This window comes from Gallinula chloropus, assembly GCF_964237585.1.
Source record: "Gallinula chloropus genome assembly, chromosome: 13".
NCBI classification, from domain to species: Eukaryota; Metazoa; Chordata; class Aves; order Gruiformes; family Rallidae; genus Gallinula; species Gallinula chloropus.
The window spans coordinates 20,887,333-20,914,244 of record NC_140098.1 but is presented as its reverse complement, the minus strand read 5'-3'; the positions used below and the strand labels follow the sequence as shown (position 1 = coordinate 20,914,244).

General features: G+C 48.2%; 1 protein-coding gene across 1 annotated transcript in view; it reads right to left on the bottom strand.

Moving 5' to 3' along the window:
* GLG1 (golgi glycoprotein 1) overlaps positions 1 to 26,912 on the bottom strand; it is a gene marked incomplete at its 5' end in the record, with an annotated part of 78,623 nt that overhangs the window by 18,146 nt on the left and 33,565 nt on the right. The window contains 8 exons of the mRNA XM_084270168.1: positions 62 to 183; positions 3,438 to 3,652; positions 5,398 to 5,581; positions 7,794 to 7,865; positions 8,474 to 8,677; positions 13,935 to 14,150; positions 16,635 to 16,721; positions 19,193 to 19,225. Of these exons, the coding sequence (XP_084126294.1) occupies positions 62 to 183; positions 3,438 to 3,652; positions 5,398 to 5,581; positions 7,794 to 7,865; positions 8,474 to 8,677; positions 13,935 to 14,150; positions 16,635 to 16,721; positions 19,193 to 19,225 (1,133 nt within the window). The remainder of the gene's footprint in view (positions 1 to 61; positions 184 to 3,437; positions 3,653 to 5,397; positions 5,582 to 7,793; positions 7,866 to 8,473; positions 8,678 to 13,934; positions 14,151 to 16,634; positions 16,722 to 19,192; positions 19,226 to 26,912) is intronic.

Genomic DNA, 26,912 nt, shown 5'->3' with positions numbered 1-26,912 from the left:
CACACAGCCCTCACAGAGGTCCAACAGAACCAAGAGTCGATTGAAACCGAGAGCCACCTACATTGGGTCTCCAGAGCGTATGTGCTTGCAGGCCGTCTGTATAACTGACTCACAGGCCTCGTTCAGCGCCCGGTCGATGCGGTAATCTGCTCCTGGGTCAGTCTCTTGAATCAGCGTTTGAAGCTGGAAGAAAAGAAATCACCAATGGGAAAACAAATTAAAATGATCAAAACGAGAGCACTTGCAACCTCTCAGCATGGGAATTCTATGGCAACAACAGCACTAGAGCTACGACCTCCGCTCTACAGCTGCTTATGTCAAGTCCTCACGCCGCCAACCTCATTCAGCAGACATGGGAGTCCAGCGCTGCTGATCTCTAATTGCCCTTCTGGAGTGGCCCAGGAGCTCTGGAGCAGCCTGGATGTGTGCTGAACGTCAGCTGTACTCCTGGAGCACTTACATCCTGATTTACTAAACGGAAGCAGTAAAAAGTGAACTTTGGATTTCTGATCCAGCCTCATCCCCTAATGCTAATGATACCTAACACCTGGCTCTGTCACACTTCAATTGCTCTACTCTGGAACCCAAAGGAATGTTTAAAGACTGGCTGCCTAACTACAAACACAGCTTAAAAGTGGGTTTGGAGTGCCTGGGGAAGGACACGGAAGTTCCACTGAAGCACAGGACAAAGCGTCCCGTGTTCTGCTGGCCCATGAAATACCACTGCCTCAGGCATGCCTGCTTCAGCTTTTAGAAGCCAGAGTAACCTTCATTTGGTCTGTGTTAAATTAAGAGTAAAACGATGTAGTTAAATATTACTCTAAGTCATATATCTACACACATCTCCATGTCAAAAGGAGGGCATCAGTTTTTATCTGCACAGAGAAGCCATGGTGCAAGTGAAAGATGAAAACAAAACCTTCCCAAAGCCACACAGACCAGGGTGTGCAACATAAAACCGTGACACTCCTGCACTCCTCCTGTGGCTTCTCCAGGCTTTCGACTGTCACAGGCAGACACACTATGAACAGCTTCTTCCTGTGAAGTAGTTATTCTGATTAAACCTTCAGGAAAATAACTGCATCTTATTAAGCAGGTCAGGCTTGATGGGGCTCTGAGCGACCTGTTCTAGTGAAGATGTCCCTGTTCACTACAGGGGATGGGACTAGATGACTTCTAAAGGTCCCTTCTGACCTTACACATTCTATGATTCTATGATTAATTTAACATTCACAGCACCAGGTTTCAAGATCAAATCCAGACAGGTCATCTTCACGTAGCCCACAACATCTGAATGTGTGCTCGGGAGCAGTCTGCTGGGCCAGGGGACAGGAGCTTGGCTCAGTCTCGTAATTCCACCTACCCAGAGTTTTGGGGAGAAGGGTAGCTCAGTGACATCTGCTACTGGCCCCAGTCCCATTAGGTGATGAGTGCAGTTAGTATTCTATCCTCCCTCTTCCACAGCCTGCACCTACCCACCAGCCAGGAAGCTTCCAGGGGCAAAGCCCTATCATCCCACAACTCAGAGAAGAAACAGAGGTCCTGAGAACTGGAGCAAAGACCAGCTAACGGTACTTATCCGATAGGAAATCTGTCATCAAGAGGACAGCCCCCAAACTGCCTGGGAGCAACACAGGATTTCCTGCAGCCGGCTCTTGGCCACAGTTCATCATGCCCAAGCCTCAGCAGCTCAGAAAGATGTGGGCAGCTCGGAGTGGCGCTGCCTGGCAGGCACAGGCTGTTCAGTCAAACATTTCTGGGATGTTTTCACTAAAAAAAAAGTTATAATAAAAAAAATAAACATTTTATACAACTGACAGTGGCCCAACAAGGCCAATACAGGGCCCAGTTCATAACAGGGAGCTGCACCTTAACCAGAAGTGAGACATAGCCAGACCTTTAGAACTGTGTAGTTAAGAGTCCATGCAAGAAGAACACGGGTCATCATGCTGGTGCACCCACACCCCCAGTCTGCACAGCCAGGCACCACTCTGCACACAAAGTGCTGGGATCCCTTCGTGCCAGATGTTTATGTATAAAACAGGATCAAGGACAACTGCTGGGATTATTCCCTCAAGGACAAATGGGTGAATAAAGCCTCAAACCTGACAAATTTGTCCCTTTACCCAGAGACCAGACCAGACCACAGGTCGTTCTGCTTAAAGGGGAGACACGGACAAGTGCTGCTGCTGTACCTACTGAAGAAAAATGAAGCAGAAGCTTAAGAGAACTGGCAAAACCCCTTATGGATTTCCACAGAGACTCTCCCCCTCAAAAGTCTGAAATCCTGTGGCACCTTCTGGGGTCCTGGCCTTGACTCACAACTCATTACGAACACATGCTTCTCCATCGGGCAGTTATTCCTGAGAAGAACCCATCCAACTTGCAAATAAGCTGAGCTCTGAGGCAGAAAGTTCAACATCTGACTCAAACAGCAACAAGGGCTCTGTTTTTCACACTGACATTACGTCCCACACCACAGCTCCCTGCAGAAATGACTCAAGCTGCACAGCTGCTGCACCACACACCTGGCATTCACTGCTTCATCACTGCACAAACACTCTTCATCACCAAAGGATCCTACCTCTTACAAGAATTTAACATATCTTTTGGGGCTCGGGCTTTAAGCTGTGTTTAAAGGGAAGATGGATGACAGCATTTCTGTGTGCTGCAGGAGGTTGAGAGCACACACCTCCCAAAATTCCTGTCAGCACTAACACTCCCCAGCCAATTTGAGCACTGATGTCACTTTTCCAGGCTCCCAGGCTGTTAAAAGCAGGTAATAGGTAAAAAGAAAAGTAACGCTACATTAAAAAGCACTAAATAAGTTTGAACAAATATTAAACCAATTGTTTTCAATTTAAAGAGACTAAAAGCAGGATGCATCTGGGCCAAAACAGAAATTTAAAAAGAATCACTCCATTCTGGAGAGGTATTTTGGGGAAGAACTGTGTTCCCTTCAGCACTGCAGCTCTAACGATGTGCACATCTGTCCTATCTACCTACCCCTCTCCACAAGTTCCTTCTCCAATGTTTAAGCTGAATGAAAGAGCAAAGTAAAACAGAGCTGAAAGGTGCTTTGGGAAGATTTAGGAAGATTTAGGACAGGGAAGAGGGAAAAGAGAGGGAGAGGGAATGTTTTAGCACTTACGAAAAAGCAAGTTTCCCTACACCTTGTACCAAGGAGAGAATTTGATGACTTGGGAGATGCTGGAGAAGAACTACTAGAGATCCAGTACAAAATCCACAGCAAACAAGTCAAAATGTGTTTTTTTTCAGGGGGGGAAACTATTCCCAATGTGCCACTGGATACCAATGGCACTTCACACAGCCACAACTACACAAACTGCTCCAGAACCACCTCCATCACCAGGGAAAACGCTGACAGACAAGTCAACCGAGCATCCCACAGGCGAAGTGGTGGAAAAGCATCTTACCGCCTGCTGACAGTTGGGCCCGACGTTGCCCTTCTCCCCCCTCACCACCTTCATGAGGCAGTGGAGGGTGCGGCCCTTCCGGTGCAGCCCCGAGCAGTGGTGCTCGATCTCCCCTCGGCAGCTCAGGATGATCTCCGGGCTCAGTGAGAAGTCTTCCATCAGCATGCGCCGGTAATCCAGCATTTCACCCTGGCACTCGCTGCTCACCTGTCGACCTGAGCCAAGAGAAGGACACGTGGTTTAGTGTTAAAGCTTAGCAAAGCCCTTCCTGACCTAGGCTAGTGTTGTGTTGGAAGAACAGGGACGACTCTATACAACGTTGGATCACAACAACTACATGAGAGCAGACGTGCTGGGGATAAAACCAGTTGTTATGATAGCTCCTCAGCACATGGATTGGAAAAAAGGGACTCCTGAAAGACAAGGACAATCTTATTTATTTTACATTCTGGAAGGTGCTTTGTGGGGACAACCTGAAAACACTGAGTGGATCTGCAGTTCTCTGGTACAGGTCAGCCCTTCCCTGCATGCTCATGGGTTTGTTTTCCTACTGTAGCAACAGAATTCACCTCTGACGATTTACCAGTTTGGTACGTAACTGGGGGAGGGATTTTTCCAGACAGCAGGTCAAGCATTTTCTGAGGAAAAGGTTTTCTAGAGCAATAGCACATCCTCGCTCAGGAGGCCAAAACGCAGACTAATTACCAACAACACATACGGAGTGTCGAGCAAACTCCACGGCTGCACAGAAACCTGACTTCAAACCAGCTACAAGCTCTCCCACAGCCCCACGCAGACACGTCCCTGTTGGTTTTAATCAAAAGGACGATGTGTTTTTTGCCCCCATTGCAACCTACTCATACGTGTTTGGTGCCCTGGGTCCCGTTATACCCCATGAGGGGCAACCAGGGTGCAGACACGTGGGGGTGTGGAACAATTTGCTCTCCTCCTGGGCTATGCCTCACGCCCAAGCCCCACGCCACAGGAGCCTGTTCTGCTGTCAAAGCAGAGTCAGTAACTGCAGGGCAGCTTTTCTGCCTGTAACTCAGGAAAGCAACTCGGGAAAGCACCTTCCCTCCTGTGGGGAGAAGGAAAAACACCCTGCAACCCTTCCACAAACAGCACGTCTTCTTTCCACATCAATCAGAAGCAGTGAGTTACCCCAACTCAGAAACATGCAGAGGGCTTGTGGCACGTGGGCAGCCTTCCCCTCCCGTGGCAGCGCCGCTGCAGCACACAGCCCTGCTGCTGAATGGGAGCACACCCAGTTGCACACCGAGGGGAGAACCAAACCATTCTCCAGAGCAGCTCTAGGGGATCTAATGGGTTGTGTTACACGTTATGGGAATGTCAGAGAACCTTTAGCACAGTTCTGTCATGCAGGGCCCTGTGATGCCCTTGGGTGAGCTGCTGGTGGTAGGGCATCTCCAGCTTACGCCAAGTTAAATGAACAAAAATAAACTTCTCATACCTTCCTTCTGTACAGGAACAACTAGAGTTAGAATTTACCTGAGCTGGTGAGAGCTGTGAGGGAAGAGCATTACTTAACAAGAGGATCGAGCACCCTGAGCCTTCCCCAAGCCACGATAAACAGATTCTCTATTCTCTCTTTTAACCCAGTAGCATATTTAATGCTTATCACATATAGGAGGAAGAAAGCTGCTTGGATTCGCCGTGAATAGAAGGATTTGCAATTACAAACCATCAGTCCAAGTGGGATTTACTGGTTTGCATTTTAAACTTCTTGCCTACACAATAGGAGCCAGCATCAGAGGTTTTACTCAGCTATTTCCATCTTCAAAACTAACAGTGGTGAAAGGATCAGGATGAGGAAACCTCCCTCTGAACCAGAGTTTGGAAAACACAACTTGGAGAAGGGGTCTGTAAATACATGTTGAACCTGAAGGTCCAGGAGAAGCTTAAACTCAAGTCAGGTATTTCTCCACCAGACCCCACTCACCTCTGTGCACAGCGGACTCCAAGCACATGAGCAGGTAGGAAAGCCTGGCTTCCCGAGAGCGCGGCAGGTTCTCCACGTTACAGCGGTACTTCTTCAGGTCGCTTTTGCAGGACTTGGCCAGTGAGTAACTGACTTTGTAGTCCTGGGCGATGAGCTTCTGGCGGGTCGTGAGCGCGTCGCGACACTGCGGGAGACACGGAGGGACGGTTGGACAAGGGGAGCACCAGGCAGGCTGCCAACAAGCTTTAAAGTTTCAGAAAGGCACCTGATGCTTCCAAATCCAGGCGCTGAAGCCGGACCGCAGTTAGATGTCGGTTTGCCTCGCAGAAAGCACACAGCTAACACCACCCACCCAGGCCAGCAGATCAAGGGCTCTAAAGGCAGCGGCTCTCTGCAGGGCGCTGCTTAAAACTGCACATTCACCCCGCTCTTTGTGAGGAGCTGGGCTGTGAGCGTGACTCATGCTCTGTAGCCGGGATCGGCTGCTGACATTTACCCGGCTGCAGCGCACGCTCACCCCCTGCCCTGAGAAACAACTTCTTCCACTCACAGTTACAAAACAGCTCGTTCTCTGGGTCTGCTCTGCTACATACTGAATGGATGGGAGCGGATCAAGCAGCCCAACCACGGGAATTTCTGACTGCTTTCTGCAACTGGTGAGGCTCACCAGGATGCACTGAGGTCAAACCCAAAGCCCAGCAGCTGTGAGAACAACCTTCTGAACGTTATCCAAAAAAGGGCCTGTAAAAACCCCTGCTGTGCTTCGGATCTTTTGGATTAAATTGTATGAAAATTAAATCCAAGGGCAACAGATATTTCAGATTAGCTCAGGGAAATCTGTCTATTCTTGGACTATTTAAAAGGAAGGAAAACTGCGTGTGTAGGGTGGGGAGAACAGGGAGCAATCCCAGCACAAAGAGCAGAGAAGCCTTGGAGCCTCTCTTCCCCCTTCCTCACACCAGGGGTTTGCCTTTTCTACCCCTCCTTCCCAGGACCCGGAGAATCCTGCTCCAAGATAGTCCCTCCTCCTCCTTCATAGTCCCATCCCTGCGGGATCCTTGGGACTGGACGGACTTAGACCTCTGGACGTGGGGAGATACAGGCTTGCAGATGCCTCATCCCCAAAGCAGGGGAAGGTCAGGTGCAGCCAGGGAACACAGCCTGGCACACAGGTTTGGGTTGCACAAACCAAGCCACCCACCAGGCAGCTGTAGCTGGCTACGTGTGCATGCACCAGCCGATGCTGTCAGCAAAGAGGGACTTTTTACTGGATAACCCCCTCTGCACAACAAATGACTCTGCAGACGGTCCAACCTTGGCAGCTGCAAAGAGCCAGAGCTAGATTTTGTGTGGTCCCCCTGGCTCTGAAAACTGGGCCCTCAGAGCATCCACCCCTCTCTCCCTACTAAGCCACCTGCTGCAGGTGACCTAACCACACAGCCTGACCTTGGATGGCTTACCACAGATAAGACCCCTCCAAACCCACCACTGTCTCTGCACGATCTAAACCAGGTTAACCAAAGCCACAGTCCATCTCCGTAACGCGTCTGCACACTGCGAAGCTTTGTTGCGAGCCCTCCAGGATCAGCCTCTCAGTGCTGAACCTGTTAACTGGCACTAAGCTTGCAGCTAGCCAGCCATCAAGCCCGGTGGGGCTCAGAATGGGGCTCCTTCTACAGAGCTTCTCCAAGGAGGGCTCCACAGATATCCACCTTCGTATCCTTTCCAGGCAGGTGACCTAGTTCTGTATAATCCCAAACACCACAACGCTGCTTTCAAAACCACTGAAGGCACTGCTGCCTCCCCAAAACACCGATGCCAATACAAACTCTTTTCAGGACTGGCTTTCCAGAACAACTCTTTTTGTTCCTGTTCAAAACCACACCTTTGGGGGGAGGAAAAAGTTAAGGAACCTGTCAGTAACTGAACATGCATCTTTCCCCCAGATTTTGCTGCTTCATAGTCAGACACAGCCTTGAAAACGAGAGTGAAACTCAGGGAACTCCCCGTGCTGATGCATCTGGGCATTCTGTTTCTAATCTGTAGGTTAAGACAGTATTTACCCAAGACCTGGTGTAACTTCTCCCTTAAGAGCTCCATCACAGTGCTACCACTTGCGCTCCGTGCCCATCTTCCCAAATTACCCACCCTAAAGCTCTGATTCATTGAAATCCTTAACTTTAAAGGCTGTAACTCAAGCACAATTAATTCAGCCATCAGCATGTAGCTGGTATCACAAACGTATCACAGAAAAAACATCTGTTAAAGCAGTTGCTTCTCCAACCACCTAGATGATGGATTTCCCTAACACTTGGAAAAGAATACCATAGCCTGGGCTGATGAATGATCCGATGATTTCTGCATTGAGGGTTTGTCTCACGAAGACAGATACCTACCTTTTCACTCATTGATTCTTCAAACTTGTGATTAAAGAGGCACTTGTAGACTCGGCCTTCCCCAGCCTGAGTCTGTGAAACAGAACAGAAACATTTGCCGTCAGAGATAAGGCCTGTAATGCCTAACGAGCAGGCTAAACTACACCTAAAGGGATTTCTTTTTTAAACTAGAAACATATGAAAGTTAGTATTTCAAACGACAATGATAGCTCCTGCACTACAGAAGAGTTTTAAATTCTATTACACTAAAATAGCCTGGCTGCATTCATCGGGTTTTTAGTGAGAAGAGGCTCAGCTGACACTGCACGCCGCAGCTTTCCAGCTCATCGCTCCAGGGACACGGAGCTCTGCAGGGAGAGTCAGACCAGGCTAACCCTCTGTAACAGCTTGTGGCTGCTCAAGGGAGTGGTCACCTACCTTTGCTGCCTCCTCCCCATCTCACACCAGCTCTGACATCCGTTAAACCATTAAATGCCAATTCTGCTCATTAACCCACTGGGAATAACACTTGTTTGTTGGGTGGGTGAATTTAATACCAGGACTTATTGCAAAAAGACAACAACAAGGTGTCTGTTTTCAGTATTATGTGATCTTGCTGCCCTCTGCCATCCCTTCTTCCAGTGTGGTTTGGGGCGTAAAATGGATTTTACTGTAGAAGAGAAGGCAAGAGAACTACTCACGTTTTCACAAAACCGTTCCCGATCATCCCGGCACGCGAAGTAGAGGTGCCGGTCCAAGTGGAAGTCATCCGAAGAGAGCTCAGCCACGCGCAGAATCGCCTTCTTACACTGATCAGAGACCTGAACTCGAGGATCCGTCTCCTCCGCCTCCTTAACCAGGCCTTTTTCCAGGCACGCCACCACCTCTCCTTGTGAGTGGGCATCCTACACGAGGAGAGCAAGACCAATTCTGTAACCAGCCACTTACACAATCGAGCGGTCCATGATTCTGGGTAAGCACCCCATAAATTAAGCAACAAATGAGTTACGTACAAGTAGACCTCAGAAATCCATCTTTAACTGCATTTTGCATTCACAGGAGGCAACAGTTAGTATCTGTGCTATCCACAGGCTCTGCACATTGCCACCCTGCTGACGGCCACCGTGAAATCCCCCCTCCGATGCTCTGGGTTTGTTTTAATGTGACTTAATGAGATTATCACTACTTAGTCACACCGCTCAGAGCGGTTTACCAAAACGGCCAAATTATCTTTAATCTGACATAGCTCTCTCTGCACCATGGCAACAGCAAGAAATGGCACCACATTAAGATGATACTTGGGGGAGAGAGAAATCACAGTTACTCCATGCCGAGACAAGCCTTCCATCTGGGAGGTAAAAGGACACAAAGGAGCTGGGACCCGCACAGGCTTCTCAATGCTAATTCCTTCGTTAAGGGAACGTAAACCAAAATAATTTCAAAGCATTCAAGAGGAGATGAAGTCTCAGACAAAGCACTTCTGTCCCAATACCGTACGCAATGTCCACTGTCCTGCAAGCCTGAAGAGAAATTTGGACTGTGAGCAGTGACTGACATTCAATGTAGAGAGCCTGTGCTTTGGATGAGAGCCCAGGAGTGGCAGGGGCAGAGCCCCGTTTAGTCTCCTACACCCTTTTTAAGTGTTCAGAAAGGGAACTGTTCACCTTAGTCCTCTGTAGAAGGTCCGACAGCTCGGAAAACAAGAGCTCTCCTGAAACAGATCACTCGAGGCTTCTGCAGGTTTGCTGGGCGAGGATCGCCTGGGCTCACACTGCTCTGCTGTGAGAGGGTATCGCTGCCACGCTTACATCAGACTACGTGGAGCACAGAGCAAGGCACAAAGGCTTGTACCCCATCCCTCTCAATCGCTCAACCTGGCACTCACTGTAACCAATTAGGACCCATCCTTCCAGCTCACTCCAACAAGTAGATTCATCCACTGCTGCTGCAGCAGCACGAGTAAGGGAGCTGTCCCTGTAAAGCATAACCAGGACCGACAAAGCCACACCACTCTTTGTTCGGACATGTCTCCTCAGGCAGGGAAGGAGCCTTTTGTTCCTGTTTTAACTCTGCTACACTTGGAGCACAAGCAGCATCGGACAGTTAAAATCATAAACACAACAGAGACAGCCCAGCAGTTTAAAAGGGCTAAGAGTAGTTTTCCTCTGAAGGCAAAACAAACCCAAAACCACACACCCCAAAGCCTCCTGGTTTTGTTTGCTCTCTCCATTGAGTGGGAACTGGTCAACTCCACATGCTGGCCAGGTAGGGAAGGTCAGTTAAACATACGAGATAATTACCTAGTCAGAGCGCCTTCAAACTCAGCATAGCTTTATAAGGGGTACATTTAGATCCAGAAAGGATGCAAGCAGCTTGCTAATACTGTCCTACAGCAGTGGGAGCCTCAGAGAAATGGAAGTTCTAAGTTCTAGAGGTGCCCAAGCAAAGCCCCTTCGGCACAATACTGAGGGTTTTGTTCCCACAACCGAAATTCCCACCACAAGCACACAGCTTCAGGCCAACCCAAAGTTTTAAAATCCTTGTTCTTGCTGTTCATCCACCACACCTCAATCTCACAACTGTCCTAGCTGCAGGGTAGCAGAATGCAGCTAGAGAAGGGACCAGAGAGAGTCAGGAGGAGAACGGACCAGGAGGCAGGAGGGGAAGAGCCCAACCAGCACGGCGCCTCGCACTCAATGGCTGGAGCTGGAGCAGCCAGGCTGCAGAAAACCATCCAGCAGATCTATGGTGAGTTCCAGTTTGGCACTGAGCTTGGCTAGCCCATACACTGGGGTGATGGGCACAGCTCCTAGATCAGCTAATTCCCAGCATTTCAGCTGGCACTACACTGCTAGAATGCTACACCAAGGAAACAAGGAGTTTCCCCTCTGTGTCCGGGACTATGAAACTAGGGAAGGTGTATGTAAGAGCGTCTGTACTTGAAGCACTTGGGGTGAGAAAAGGGCCAGAAAACAATGGTCCCCCACTGTATCTTTTTTTTAGGAATCTCAAAAATATTAGCTAGCCAAGTACCACAACAGATGTGTCAGTTGACATTTACATACCCTTCATTACAGCAAATAACTGACCAAGGTTTGGACACCAATTCAACCAAACACAACCCAACAGCTTGATACAACCCTGGACATTACTGGGATGGGCAAAGCATCTCATTCCAATAGGTGATCCAAGACAAAAAAGCTCCATTGCAATCCCCAGTGTCAGATTAGATCCCTATCACATCAAGACAAAGCAAGCTTTAAATGCCAGGAGGCAAAATTTGCTAGAGAGCAACAGCCAACTGGAACAGGGACTGAAACCACTATCAAATCTTTCTCCGTTAACTGGAATGAATCAACACCCACTTAACGCTGTTAGAGGACACAGCCACTGTCTGTCTGCTACACACAGTGAGACTGAGCCTCCAGTGAGGCCGAGCCTTCCCTGCTCTGGGAGCAGAGCAGCAACACGAAGCATGGGAAGGGAAGCACAGAAAACACCACGGCAGCAGCGACAAACCCAGCAGGAACAGAATTCAATTAGGAAGGAGAAAGCAAGCTAAACTAAAAAGAGGAGTATAGAAAGGCAAAGAGTTAGCTAGCAGAGGGGCTTCAAGAGGCAATGCAATTCCAGAATCCAACTGAAGTGCCTTTTACAGCTAAAAAAGCCAGTTTATCCCAGTTCTGACAGTGGAGATACTGCAATCTAAGGCCGCCCGATGCGGATGGAGTTAGCAGTCTAGCAGTGCTCATTTCCATAAAAGAGAGAGATGAATCTCTTCTCCCCTCTTCCTCCTCAGGTGTCCAGATCCTATTTATTAAATTCACAGTTACGTTCAGTCGCACAAAAGGGTAATGGCTGCTTCTCTACAGGCAACTCTCAGAAGCTACAGCGTGGAAATAAAACCTCAACTACAGCCGATGGGAGTGAATGAGATGAGATTTCTCCAAAGCAGAAAAGGGAAAGAGCAGAACACCACCAAAAAAAAAAAAGAAACCAAATGAGAAAGGGTTTGTATAGCCATTTATAGCTGTTTCCATAGCAGTACAAAATACTTCAGCTGCTCCAAGTGCCATCGATGACGGTGGAACAAAAGAAATCATATGACAGGCTGCAACGCTTCCACAAACCAAGGCAAAATATTCTGGGGTGGGTATGGAGAAAGCAAGGAATATGCAGAAAGCACACTGACCCCCATAAGAGTCTGGGTGGCAACTCACTCCGCTGTCCTGTGGAAACTTGGTGTCCCAAAGCGTGTGTTTGTTTTCCTCTCCCAGGTGCTTTGAGACCAGACCTGGCTCCAGCCATCCCCACCCTTGGTCCACCCAACCTTCTGTGACCAACACAGGTTTAGGCACACAAGCCTGCCAGCATCGCTTTCTCTTCTGCTATGAGAGATGTGGCTTAAGCTCAGAAAACCCCTGCTGCTGAACCCTTTTTGTTAGGGCCACAGAAATGATGCCAGGGCTGGAGCACCTGTCCTGTGAAGCCATGCTGAGGGGGTTGGGGTGGTTCAGCCTGGAGAAAAGAAAGCTACAGGGGGACTTTATAGTGGCCTTCTAGTCCCTGAAAGGGGCCTATGGGGAAGCTGGGAAGAACTGTTCCTGAGGGCACTGAGTGATAGGATGAGGGGTGATGGGTTTGAACTAGAAAAGGAGAGATTCAGGGTGGGTATTAGGACAAAGTTCTTTAATATGAGGGTGGTGGATCACTGGAACAGGTTGCTTAGAGAGGTGGAAGAGGTCCCATCCCCAGAGACATTCAAGGTCAGGATGGATGGGGCTCCAAGTGATCTGCTCTAGTGAAGATGCCCCTGCTCACTGCAGGGGTGGGACATGATGGCCTCTGAAGGTCCCTTCTGCATTCCATGATTCTTTGATTCAGTGCTACCAGAAGTATTTTAATTCAATTTGATCAGGTGACTGGGAAGACGCAGGCCTGACACACGTAACTCCCCTTACTACACTTCTGATTCTATTCTGACTGTTGAAGGCAGGTTCTCTTTCCACAAGGCCCTTCAGCCCAGGACTAGAAGAAAGCCTTTACTTCACAGAGAAAGCAAGTTACTCAGCTGCTACCAGCCTGCACCTGCGGTGTCAGCAAGTTCCTCCCACTTGTAGAGCTGCTTTTGTTCCTGAAAGCAAGCCCTTCTTTTCCTGCCTTCTGTTGTTCTGCTAGTTCTTCTGGAATACGCTAGCACTTCAGTTTAACACCCAAGGATGTGAAGCTGCTTACAGCAGCAAACATCTCAAACAATTAGCAACCTTCTGGGTTTTTTCAAACAAAAAGCCTGTATTTTTGTTACATCTTTTAAATCAGCTGTAAACGAGGAGGTAAAGGATTAATTCTTAAAAACATTAAGAGCTAGAATTTGAAAAGCCCTGTAAAGGGACAATAGGACAATTTAATCTGTATCCCTGGACATAATAAACTGACTGCTAACAAAGCTGTTGGTTCCTGCAATGCTATGAAACCGCTGCCTGCATTAGCTATACTGAAGGCAACAGGAAAAGATGGTGCCTTAAAAACAGCCCCACATCTTGGCAACACCAATTTCTTCACATCAACCTCCACAAAAGTCTCATATGGCAAAAGAACACTGATTTATTTAGGAAATTTGTGCTGCTCTATGTCTACTAAACACAGACCCTATGTGCCCTTCAATCATTTTCAGGTGAGCTGGGGATAAGGGAAGTGAACAGATAAAGGCTCATGATCCTGTCTATCAATGCAGACCTGAGGGAGTGGAAAGGGTCACAGCACCAGCCACATCACCCCGATAACCCTCCCGCACCAGAGGCAGCCAGGCTGTGACACAAACCTAGCGACAGGTCCATGTGAAGCCAGCACCTGGGTTCATGCTATCAAGGGAGGCCTGATGGAGCGTGATCCAGAGACAGCTGCCTACCAGATCATCTCTAGGGCAGTAGGGAGAGACAATGGAAAGTCCTTCCTGACCAGCAGCCCCTCACAGAGGAACGAACACACTGCTGTTACAAAGGAGCCACACAGAATCAGGACATCACCCTCTGCAGACAGGCGAGACGCGACGGAGACAATACATGGTGTAAGAAAGATGTTACTACTATTGCTGAGCCTCCACATCAGTTTCACAGGATGACTTTTACAACCTATTGACAATCTACATGTTCTGCAAGGTACCTTTTCTCCAGGTCGAATGCTGCCACATTTCAGGAGATTGATGTCAGCCTTGCAGTCGTCCATGAAGCCACAGATCAACCGATAATCACTGAAGATAATGGCTGTCATTTTTGTGATGTACTGATGGCACTGGTATTCAGTGATGTTGCCTCTGTGATCCACCAAACATGACACCAAGAAGCCCTTACCAACTGGTTCATCTGCACACTCCTTGATCTGTTAAAAAAAGAAAGAATAAAAATACAGTGGTTGCAGCTACTGAATGTAACCTTTTTAAAAAAGCAAACATCTCCAAAGAAACTTCCATCTGTAGCTTTGAAATCTGCTGGCAAAGAAACCCTCCAGGCTTGGGTTTGATTTTCACTAAGTCAGACTACTTGAAAACATTTCAGAAACGAGAAACACCTCACGTGTGCCACTATCTGAAGAAAGCAAACGCAGCGACCTTGAGGATTATAAACCCTTTTGCTCAATAATCACCTTTCACGGTCATCACACTGAACCTCTGCAATCCAGTGGATTTGTAGGAAAACCACTGGTTTGATAAACCTTTATTGAGACAGCTGAGCATATCGCACCGGCGCTAAATCATACGTAGGCACCCGACCTCGTACAACGTAATGTTTTGGCTGGAAGTGTGACTGATTCAGAAGTCACCATGGTGTTTATCGAGCAGTTTGTAACTTGCTTGAAGCTGGAAATTACTATAAAGGAAAATCCTGATCACGCTGGTGTTTATCAGGCTCTTACAGGAACCGATTGCTGGTACTGAACCATTTTACCTGCTGCTCGAAAAGAAAATAAAAATAAATTCAAATCAGAGCTAACAAAAGCTGAAAGCTGAGCAGGGACTGGAAAAGCAGTGTACACAAAAAGACAGGTCCCCAATATAAATCACAGTCTGCACTGCTCAGGGAAGCAGACAGGAAGGCCAAAAACGTCACCTTTGGAAGGAAAAGGTACAGGCAGCTCTGACAGCATCTTTCCCAACGAAGTGGAGAATGTGGTTGCTTATCAGTTAAGGCTGCTCCCCGAGGAATATTGTGATAGGAGCAGCGCAGTGCCTTTGCTCCAAGGAGCACCAAGATCACACAGGCTGTTTTTAACCCTGGGAAGCCCAGACTGAAACACTTGCCCTGTTCTAGTGTCCCTGGCTCAGGAACAGGCTGGAAGCCACAGCACAGTGACGCAGGAAGCTGCTCAACAGCCAGACACTAAAGTTCAGCAGTGACAGTTTCTCAAGCAATGGGTTGACTTGATTACATCAAAGATTTGTCCCTGCACAAGCTCTGAAGGGCTCATCCATCTCAAGGGAGATCCATGGCAATCAATAACCCAGGCGGGTTCGGATACCAAGCAAGGGCAGAAACACTAAGGGAACAAACAGGCAGGGAACCGTTTTCCCAGTTCTCAAATACCAAGTTGGAACCTTTAAGCTGGAAGTTAAAAAGAATTAAATAAATAGAGAGCCATCTCTAGAAAGATATATTCTAATTCAAGTGAGAATTAACTCAGGGCACGCTGTGACAGACTGGTACAGGTTGGACTAGAAGAACAACACTGATCTCTCTCTGCCTCAGCTTATGAGGCTACTGCTTTCCACATAACAAAGAAAACACACCACACTTTAAACACCGTTGTTTGAAGGCAGATGTAGGCTGGTAGAACATTTTGTATTGACTCTACACAGCTATTAGGAAAAAACAGTTACTAAGGTCAATGTAATTGTTAGAGATAAGGCATAAAACACACTTTTAAAGTGAAAATACGTATGATTCATTGCAGGGTGAAAGGGAGAGAGTTGAGCAAGCTTTCTCCAAGAAAGCTGCATCTTCAGTTTGGCCCTACTTCAGCTCAAGTAGCACGAGCCAAACCAGCACACAATGGCAACATGCTGTTTTTGGAAGAGCTGTGCTTGGAAACAGCCCCAGAGCTCCACAGCCTGAGCCAGCGAATTGCGTAAAAGACCAGGCGATCGTGTTATTGCCTGTCCACTTCTGAAGTAACCACCATTATCCGGTAGCCAACTCTAATTCTAGATTAAAATTATTGCCAGAAAATACAAATAAAACCCCCACAACAATCAAAAAAACCCACCCTGAAATTCAAATCTTTATTTAGCTGATAAAATGGAAGGCAGGCTTTGCAGAGCGTTCCCAGGTGGGATAGTCACTAATTCCCAAATTACTTTTACTAGAAATTATTCTTCTGGTTGTATTTTGTTGCTAATACATCACAGTATTTAAAGGCGGAGCTCAGTGACCAGCAAAACACCCACCTTAGTATGAATTAAAGAAGAACATTACTAGGCTAATAGAGTATGTTAGCAGCATATTCCCACTATAGACACTTGGTTTAAAGATAAAGTATCAGAAGATCAAACGTGAGGTTATTTAAAGGAAAAAAGTTGCATAAGCAACTACAAACCCCACTGAACACAGCAGAAGCCCAGCTACACTAACACTGCTGCAATTATCTGATGCTTGATCAAGAGGGGACAAGTCCAGTCCCCAAGAGGCTGCTGACAAAAGGTCGGGTAAGAGCTGATAGGCTGTGAGTTTATCTTCTCTTTCCCCCTCCCTGTTGCCTGGCACCACCAGCCTCCACAAACCCCAAACATTACCAGTGCAGTAATTCATTTACACAACAAAATGAAACAACCCCTCACTGCAACAGTAGCCATGCCTTTGTCTGGCTTACCTCTGCAATAGTGGACTTGCAGACTTCTCTGGCCACAGATTCAAACTTCGGATCCGTAGTCAGGTTCAGCTTGTAGTTCCACAAGAGCTATGGAGAAAGCATTTGGAGAAAGGGGGTTTAAGAGTTTCCCATGCAGAATGACAAGTCATTTGCCTCAGGAAAGAATGAAACATTATTTATTCCTGATCTGCATTGATCATCCTTCCACAGCGCAAAAATTAATGCAAAGTCTCCTTGACAACAACTTTGTCCCTTCATTTCTGCAATAATTTTCTCATCTTGAACAAATCCAGCCTATTAAAAATCTCTCCATAAGGTCATAAGCCAACTCATTAAAAGGATATACATCTAATGAATACAACTCACAACTGAAAGGATCAAACAACAAACCTGTAACTTGCTACTGGCTGGATATTTAGCAACATCTTCAACTCTCCCCCCCCCCAACACCTTTCTGTGCCTTGGGCTTGCCTGCCCAATACGAACAATCTAACAAAGCCAAAGTCCTGATATGAGCAGATTTCACACTGAAGAAACCTGATATAAGCCTAGCAGACAAGGAGGGAGCATGGGGCAGCTGGTCCCTAATTCTCTTCCTTCCGAGAGGGGCAGTGATCAGCTCTGGGCTGCAGATGTATCTTGAGCTGCGGGCAGCTCCCTCTTGCTAAGCACAGCAGGACCTTAGAGGTTCGACTGCAGAACACCTCAGTAAGGAGGGCTGCTCTCCTAGGAGCCAGTGACCACCTTGCGTAGGAGCCTACATGTATCTGGTCATCATGCAAGAATCAATCTTGGGCAAACCATGCTCTGTGGGGATGGAGCTATATTATATACATACATACATCCCAGATGTCCTCCAGAGGCACCATGAAGTAAAAATACAAGGCAATAGAGCATAACATAAAGATTAAATAGTTTTTAAGCAGGTTTACATCAGCTCCAAGAGGGAGGAAGCTCACACAGAGCTAAAACTGGCATCAGCACAGCTGGTTATGCTGCCTTCCACACCTCACATCACAGAGCTGTGAGGAGTTAGTAAAAGATGACGGGATGAAAGGGTACTTCACAGGGAGTAAGAAGGTGTAAATATACAGGTTTAATAGGTAAGAGTGAATAAACAGGGGATCTGTCCTTGCAGAGAGTGCTCTGAGACTTCTCCCAGCAAGACTGTCAGGACAACAATGAAGTCCAGCACCATAAAAGATCCACCTCTGCATCTGTCACCTCCAGCTTTGGGGAGTCTCAAAACGAGATGCTCCCCAAAGGAACCTTCCCACAGAGAGAAGGTCAAGCCTGCAGTTTAAAAACCCAGATTAGAGCACGAGGCACTATTGTGCCAAAGGACGATCAGCAGTTGTACTACTGGAGACCAAGGAAAACATTTGGATACGAGACACTTCTCTGTGGTCTGGCTTCTGATCACTCCCCAACAATTCCTGCCTGGGAAAACGAGCCTTTGCCCACACTTCCTATGTGTGGATGGCTCCGTAATCCACAGCGCCCTGCCCTCGGCGCTGGGGCAGAGATGCTGACATTTAATCCAGCACAGGTCCAGGCTTTGATTTCCAGAACTCCGAATTTCTTCTCCACTTGGGTAATTTCTGTTGGTGCATTTAAATGTCAGGTAGATACATTTTAATTATTGAAGTTTTCCCTTTAAAAAAAGGGAACAGAAACACGACGTGCCCTTCATCTGATGCAATGCTGTACCACAGAGAATTACAGCCGCCGTGAAGTCAGGCAGCGCAGCGCTAAAGGTTAATTTATAAACACAGTTGGAAATTAGTGGTTGTACAGCACGGTCAGGTTTCATTTCTGGAATGTATCTTCCAATAATAAACCGAAATACAGCTTCCTGAACATGTGAAAGCAAGACCATCCTCGAGGCATGCACGTGTGTGTCTGGGGCTAACCAAACAATTCAGGATCCTGATGGAGAGGAGAAAAGCCAAAGGAAACCTACTAGCAACCTCAGCTCTGATTTGTTTCTTTTTTGGTGGAGTCTCGGGATTTGAAGTGCTGGTTTGACAGCCTGAAAACTGGCTAACAGTTTGCTCACTGTTAAACACAGCGCTGAGAGGAAATCTGTTCCAAACCCAGCAGAGTGGCTCAAACTGCCTCTAAATATCACACCCCCACAGCATTTTCCAAGCCAGTCTAAGAATTTAGCAGCTGCGAGCGCAATACAGAAGGCTTCAACAGCTGAAATTAAGAGTTTAAATTCAGTACCGCTCACATCTTCCCAAAAGGAGCACATCATCCTGCTCCCAGTAACTCACGGGAACCACCCCCCAGCTATAAAATAGGAAAGGCGCCTGCCAGCCTCCTCTGATGCAAAGTAGATCTTATAAAGCTCTGAAATCTCCAGTAAGACCACAGCAGCTTTGCTGGGTTGAAGGAGTCACTTTCTGTCCTTCCTCCACATGCCAGGCCCAGACACCCAACCAGGTCCTGATTAATGCCTTCTGCAAGCCATCTGATGGTGCGGAATACCCAAGGCTGGTAAGGGATGTAGGGTGCAAGTGTCGTAGCTGGAGGTGGAATAAAACAATACTTACGTGATTGCAGTCTGAGGAGATTTCGTTATCTGGCTGGAAAGAGAGAGAGAGAGAGAAAAATCAGTGTCAGGTCACTACAGAGGCAATGCCTTTACCATAGAGCAGCACAGGCAGACGGGAGCGGGCACGTGCTCAGCCTGTTCCCACCACGTGAAACAACTTGACACAAGCCACAGGAAATTTTAGTTTTCAAAGTAAGAGTGATGGTACCCAAGTACCAAAAGGCTGAAAGAACAGGTACATCGGACACTGGGCTGTCTTTGCAGGATGTAAACGGCCCGAGAGTAGCAGCCATAGATGATGCTGCACAAAACTAATGACTGCGTTTGTGTTTGGCCCAGTGGCCTGAACTACACCACCAGAAACCACCTGTGGGGACAGGGGATGGGGCAGCAGATTTAAAGAAACTTCAGTTTCACACATACAAGTGAAGGAGGAGGAGGAAGCACTCGCTTCCCTTGCCCAGACCGAAGCCATCGTACTCCCTTGTTTGAGAGGCAACATCTTTGCCTCCAGCTGTACACAGAGAGGGTCCAGAGCAGCCTTGAGATTTACGCCTTCAGCACGAGAAAGGGGCAGCTCAGCCTCCACACATCGCTCCTAAGCATTCACTGGATTCTTTCTTTATCTTAACAAAGGTACTTGTGTCCTCATGACAAGTCCTGACACACAGCCTCCACCAGACCAGCTTGCATGTTCAAGAGAAACACCCACACTCCACTGCTGTCCTCCTTCCAGGCTGAGAGGCTCTCACAATGGAGAGTTCCTCGAAAAAAAAGTCAATTGTACAAATTCTCACTCCAAGGAGAACATGGGGGTCCTGGAGCGAGTCCAGAGAAGGGCAACGGGGCTGGGGAAGGGGCTGGAGAGGAAACCTTCCTAGGGGCAGATGAGGGAGCTGGGGGTGTTCAGCCTGGAGAAGAGGAGGCTTATCACAGCCTACAAAGACTTGATAGGAGGGTGCGGAGAGGTGGGGATTGGTCTCTTCACCCAAGTGACAGGATGAGAGGGAATGGGCTCGAGCTGTGCCAGGGCAGGGTCAGATCAGACATTAGGGAAAGATCCTTTCCCAAAGGTCTGCTGGGCACTGGGACAGGCTGCCCAGAGTGTGGGGGGGAGTCACCACTCCGGGTGTGTTTAACCAATGGATAGATGAGGTGCTCAGGGGTATGGGTTAGTAGAGGATGGGTGTGGTTGGATTTGATCTTAAAGGTCTTTTCCAACCTTGTGATTCCGTGAAATCCCGATCTCATCTCCATAGCAAGACAGTGCACTCAGTCCTTTGGAGTGCACAAAAATGACCTGCCCATCACACCCACAGAAATCAACCCCAGCTCAAAATATCACCACTTCTGCTGATGTGGAAGATGCTGGACATGCCCCAAGAGCCACCACTGCTCAAACCCACTCAGAGCTCAAACACACCCTTGACACTGACAACACCAGACCTCCAATATTTGAGTTTCAGACAGGAGAACGAGCGCTTGGTCGGTTTGGGAAGCAGCAGTCTACATCCCAAGGAGTTTTTCAGCACAGCTGTTGCTGTACGAAGTGTTACACCAACACCTGCACCGCTGCTGCTTCAGAGAGCACAACACCAGTCTGTGGGAAAAACGAGCATGGGAAACGTTTCCAAGCCCTTAATTACAGCCATTATTAACTGCAGCGCTTTCACTTGGTATAGCAGGAAGTGGCAGAAATTACCTCTCCACTTAGAACATATAAACCCAAACGGTACCTGAAGGATGCTGGTAATTAATTGCCATTTGGTCAGACTGACACCAGCTAGAACCATCTCCCAAAGGAATCGTAAATTTGAAAATCAGGACACTGACTGTTGTATAAAAAGCCTCAGACTGCAGAACCAGCTCTAACCACTGAGAACTAAATGGCATCCAAACTGCACTGTTTAAAGCACCATCGTGGCTTTTCCTTAATTTTCCCTTAGTTTTCTGCACCCACCCCAAACTTCCAGCAACAGGTGGAGGCTTTAGACCAACCTAATTTCAAAAGCAGAGTCGGAATGTGCCCGCTGAAGTTGCTACCTCAGTCTTGCAGTCAAGGATAGTTTCTTTACAGAAGACCAGCACTGTCATCCTTGCATTAGATACAGAATCACAGGATCATTAAGGTTGGAAAAGACCTACAAGATCATCCAAGTCCAATCCTCCCCTTACCACCCACCTCACTTACCAACCCACATTCTTAAGTCCCTCATTCAACTTTTCCTTGAACACCCTGAGGGACGGTGACTCCACCACCTCCCTGGGCAGCCTGTTCCAGTGCCCAACTGCTCTTTCAGAGAAGAAATTTCTCCTCATTTCTAACCTGAACCTCCCCTGGCACAACTTGCAGCCATTCCTTCTTGTCCTGTCGCTACTTATCTGTGAGAAGAGGCTGAGCCCCAGCTCCAGGTAGTTGGGGGCAGCAACATGTCCTGTCCCTCTAGGCATCTGCAGACAGAAGAATTTGGAAGGGCCAGAGAGCACTCTCCCCAAACGTTTCTCATTTGCTTTGGTTAGTTTTGCATCCTCCAATCTAGCAATCTTTGCTTCAAATCCACCAAAGATTAAAGCCTGACCTGTTTTCTGGAAAGATGAGCCCAAGAACAGGCTGGTTCTCAGTAATTTGAGGAGCTTCAACAAGCTTTTCTTGAAATACACAACACAAACTCTGCACATGGAGCTTCCAGTTCTCCCCTGTGCTCTGCAGCAAGCCTCAGCTCAGAGAAATGAAGCCTTCTCTTCTGAGAAGCGTAATGAAGTTAAATGGGACCTTACCTAACCTTCAGTACTGCTACATTCACAGCTCAGCACTTGAATATGCACAAGCAGATGATCCAGGCATTAATCCTTTAGAAGTGGCACAAGATGACCACCTGCTAGCTGAAAGCTGTGACTCTTCCCTCTCCCCACTGCCAGTATGGGACAGGCGGGTTCGGTGGCAATGCTGACCTGCTTCTCCCAATTTAAGCAGAGCAAAAGGAGAAAAAAGAGGCCTTTTTATCCTCAGTTTACCAGGCACAAGGGCTGAGATTGAGGAATGGGAAGAAAAAATCTCCCCACACTAGTTAAATAAAGCAACCCACACTAGTTCTGCCTTGCTGAGGAGACAGCCTGTGGGCCTCTCATCTGCTATATCCACCCAAGAAATCTTCCAAACCAGCAGGTTCAGAACAATATGAGTCTGTAGTAGGAGTCATGAAGTTTCCAATTACTGTGAGGAAAAGTTGAGGAGCAAGAAAATCTGCAGTTGCTTCATTCCTACACAATGAGCTTGGGGAACACATGAGACCCTCAGGGAAGAGGGAAGGAAGAGAGCAGCCCAGATCCCACTACCAGCTAGTCCAAGAAGCTGATGGCAAGGAGGATGGTTCCACTGATTAGTGAGGGAGAAGGACTCCTCTTACATCTCCTAATTGAAGGATTAAAACCGGACTTTGAGAGCACCCATGGCCCCAGGCTCACAGGAGCTTTTTGCTGTTTAGCAGCTTTGATGGGAATATATTGCCTCCCTTTGCAGTTCTCTAAAAAAGCCCTCCACACTCCTCCTGCCCGCACTGACACGTGTGCACATTCCAGGGTACGAACACCACTTCCTACCTCCCATGAAAAGCACCAGCTGTAAGAAACCGGAACAGAAAAGGCATTTCCTCCCATTCAACCACAAGCAAGAGGCATAAACCCTACCAGTGTTGGCATGGAGAGCTCTAAAGAGACGTTCAAAGGTTTGTATGAAGTCATATCACCAGCAGACTATGAGGTTGTCCTCACCGCTGTGTTTAGGAGTGCCTTTTCCTACCCACCAGATCTCAACTCAGTGAAACAAGCCACACTAGCCACCCATTCCTTTCTAAACTCCCTCCCTCAGCAGCAGTATATAACTAGGTCAAAGTGATGCAGCAGATGAGCAACCCACCACCACTGCCCAGGCTCAAGGAGGCACAAGATGCTGGTGTTTTAGCTTCAGAACCTGACCCATCACCATACGGGTTCCCAGCAATACTTGGTCACAGCCATATCATGAACCAGTGTCACCCATCAGCATCCAGCAAAGAGCACGCTGCCTGGGGAGCAACCACCATCACTACCACAGCTCAAGAGCCCTTGCAGCTGGGTGCACGCAGCAGGCTTGATCCAGTCTTATTTCATCACACCCTATAAAACCCCCTGTAATTCAGACTGCTGGACTTTGAACAGCGAGGTAAGAATCCTAATCAACTGCTGTGGATGAAACTCAAGGTCTTGGGAGAACTCCCTGCAGAGATTATTTTCATCACCAGCAGCTGCCTGACCTTCCCCTCCTCTGCTCCCTTGCAAATGTCATGCAAATAGATGAGTCTGGAGTCGACCTCACAAGCTCTTTTATTCCCAGAATTTAATCCCCCCCTTAGAGCAGGAACAGGGTGCGACAGCAGACGCTGCCACTGTTCTTGCAGACAGGAGCTGCAGTACACTTGTTGAAAAGTAAGGACCAAGCGTCTCTCAGATACCAACTACAGGAAACCTTCAGGAATTGAAGGCTTTGGATTCCCCTCAAGCAAAAACCGCCAAGAACCAGCGTAGCGTAAACCAGGGAAATAAATCGGCAATTTGCTTGTGGGTGGGAGGAACCCAGCAGCTGTTCTCTCCCTCCATTCAGGAGCAGACTGCAAAATGATGAAACGGGTCGATTAGGCAAGGCTGTTAATTACAGCAGCTACCTTCTGATGAGAGAGAGAGAGAGGGTGGGCAGGAGTCCAGCCAGGCTGTGGGAGTTCCCCTGTTTCTGCACTGCCACACGTACGATGCACCACAGAGCTCTGTGGTACAGGCAGCTCATGGTTCCCAGCCGCAGCGCTGCAAGTTTTCTGCTCTGACCTGCTGTCTGTAGGGACGTGGTAGAGCTGTCCTGCTGAGCCAGGAGCTTCCAACAAGGAGGCTATCAGGCTGCTAAAGGGAAAACAGCTTCTTAGCTGCATCCTTCCCATTGGTAACAGTGATCCCCTTCATGCCGAACACAACCAGTGGGACAGGGAGCTCAGAGTCAATCTGCAGGCATCAAGCTGGTGAGACTGAACAGCACAAGCTAGAAGGAAAGCAGGAATTGAGGAGAGATCTGGAAGAGCCAGCCTCCTGCAAACCCAATCCCTTCCCACTAGAAATGACTCTGCAGAAGAATCTGTGGAAACAGGAGCACATAAAGCAGTCTAGGCAAGAATCAACACAGCTTTTGGAAACGAAAACCCACCCATGGCACAACCACCTGTGCTTCAAACCCAGGGAAACATCCTGGAGTTCTGTGCCAGGCAGCATATGGCCACAGCAAAGCGCTCTCACAGCCTGCCATCCTCAGTCAGGTGTGATAAAAAAAAAGTTAAAAGCAGCGATAATTTAAGTTCAAAACAGACAAGACGACTTCGTAATTTAATGACACGTTTAGTGAGCAATGGAAGTTAAACTTGTTAAGCTGAGCTTGGAACACGCTCTAATGCCAGGGAACTGTTAGTACTGAAAACAACCCCAGTGCTGTCCTGTCAGCAAAACCTCTCTGCACTTACCATTCCTGCTCTCAAAGCAGCCAGTCTGAAGCATGGTACCGCACTAGATACACACAGATACGCCATGGGACGAAGCTATCCAGCCCCTAAGCTTCCATACCCTCTGCTTACTTCACATCAATCATTTTCCCCCCCCTTAACAGAGCACCAAAGGCCACAACGCTGCAAACCACTGGACAGAACAGCTCCTTCCACAGCAGTTAAGCACTCCCAAACACCTAACAACTGCTTCCACAACACACACAGAGATCTTCACCTATGGAAGGACCAGCAGTTCCTTTGCCACCACCCCCCCCGCCCCAAAAAAATTCTAGTAATGGTCATGTTTTGCTTGTCTTGCATTTGCTTGACACAATAGCACGTTGTGTGCCTTCCCTGCACAGAGATCCCTCCTAGTGCAAAAACCACAGCCACTAAACCCAAAACCACTCAAGTTTTATTCCTGATGCATCAAACCAACTCCTGATGCTCTTTCCAACTCCCTGAAAGGAGGCTGTGGGGAGCTGGGGCTCAGCCTCTTCTCACAGATAAGCAGTGACAGGACAAGAAGGAATGGCTGCAAGTTGTGCCAGGGGAGGTTCAGGTTAGAAATCAGGAGAAATTTCTTCTCTGAAAGAGCAGTTGGGCACTGGAATGGGCTGCCCAGGGAGGTGTTGGAGTCACCATCCCCCACGGTGTTCAAGGAACAGCTGGATGAGGGACTCAGGGATGTGGGTTAGTGAGTAATAGAGGTAAGTAGGGGGGTGGTTGGACTAGATGATCTTGGAGGTCTTTTCCAACCTTAATGATTCTATGCTTCTATGAAAAGCAACCACAGATTACGGTGCAAGACCCCAATTCCACTCACCTAACACCCCAAACCTCTCTGTGGGTTTCTTCCAGCAGATCCCCCAGCTGGCTGTTCCTGCAAGGTGGGTGTACAGAGGCAGCACAGCTGCTGCGTGCTGGAAGCACCAGCTCCACGTGAGGCAGCCCGCTTGCACGAGCTGTCCTTGCTCCTGCTGTTTCTGTCCCACTGCATGGGGGGGTCTCAAGCCCTTACACCCTCTTAGCAGGGACCTTTCTCTGACCCACACATTCTAACGCTCAGCACGACCAAAGCAAATTCCCCCCAGGTGCTCCTGTTGTTCCTCCCTTAGTGCCCTCTTCTCCTCTTCCCTGAGGTTTTCCAGCCAGCCATGGAGCAGGACAGACCCTGAAATGACGCGTTCACCACAGAAGTTTGGCAACACTGCTACCAGATCTAGTGTTTCCCTCAACACTCCTCCACAACAGAGCTCTGCTACCAACTACAGCACCAACTCCTAGCTGCAGATCCAGCCAGGTTTCAAGATTTGCTCCTCTCACACCCCTGGCAACAAGTTTAAAAGAAACTGAAAGGAACGGGGAGGATGCTGGTGGTGTCACAAGAGAGGAGGAAAGGAGAAGGAGGAGAGCTGGAAGAGCTAGGTGAGGCGACTGCAGTCTGCTTCACCGACCTGATCGTGGTGGCAGGGAGCCTGTCACCTTCCTTGCTCCTGTTGCTGGCTCCAGCTCATGGCGGAGTCCAAAACTCCCCAAGTTGACACAAAAGCTCTTCGCCACCTCAGGGCATTCTGCCAGGCTAACAGACACGGGCTTCGGGTGAGTCCCACCAGCACCAGTCAGGTTACTGGGAAAGCACAGTGGCATCTCCAGCTGCCACATCAGCTAGTCCACACTTATTTAAGCTGCACTGAGACAACCTCCTTCTGAAACTACCTCCCTGGATGAGTGTCTGCCTCACCCCAACCAGAAACACCCCCAGATAACCACAGAGCATTCCAGTAGAGGGGCTGAAGTCGGCAGCACACATTGCGGCGGCGCTGCATGGTGCCTGCTGGAGATGCAGAGGAAAGAGGACTGAAGAAAGGAACAGAGGCCCCAACAAATAATTCCATGTGACAGCTAACAAAAAGCTTCCATTAAATATGCTCCTGTCTCTTAGTCAAATTCCATCGCTTATTTTAAAGACAGGTATCACATTCTCTGGCTGTATGTACCCTACAGCTCTTCAGGTTGAGCTTAACTTAAAAAGCTTCTGAAAAGCCGTAAAGTTGACAAGAGAGGTTCCTGCACACAGTCTGCTAAAGCCCCCATCTCTGGAAAGGAGCATGTTGCCCTAATTCCCTGAAGAACAGGGTATGTGCATGTTCTCAGAGT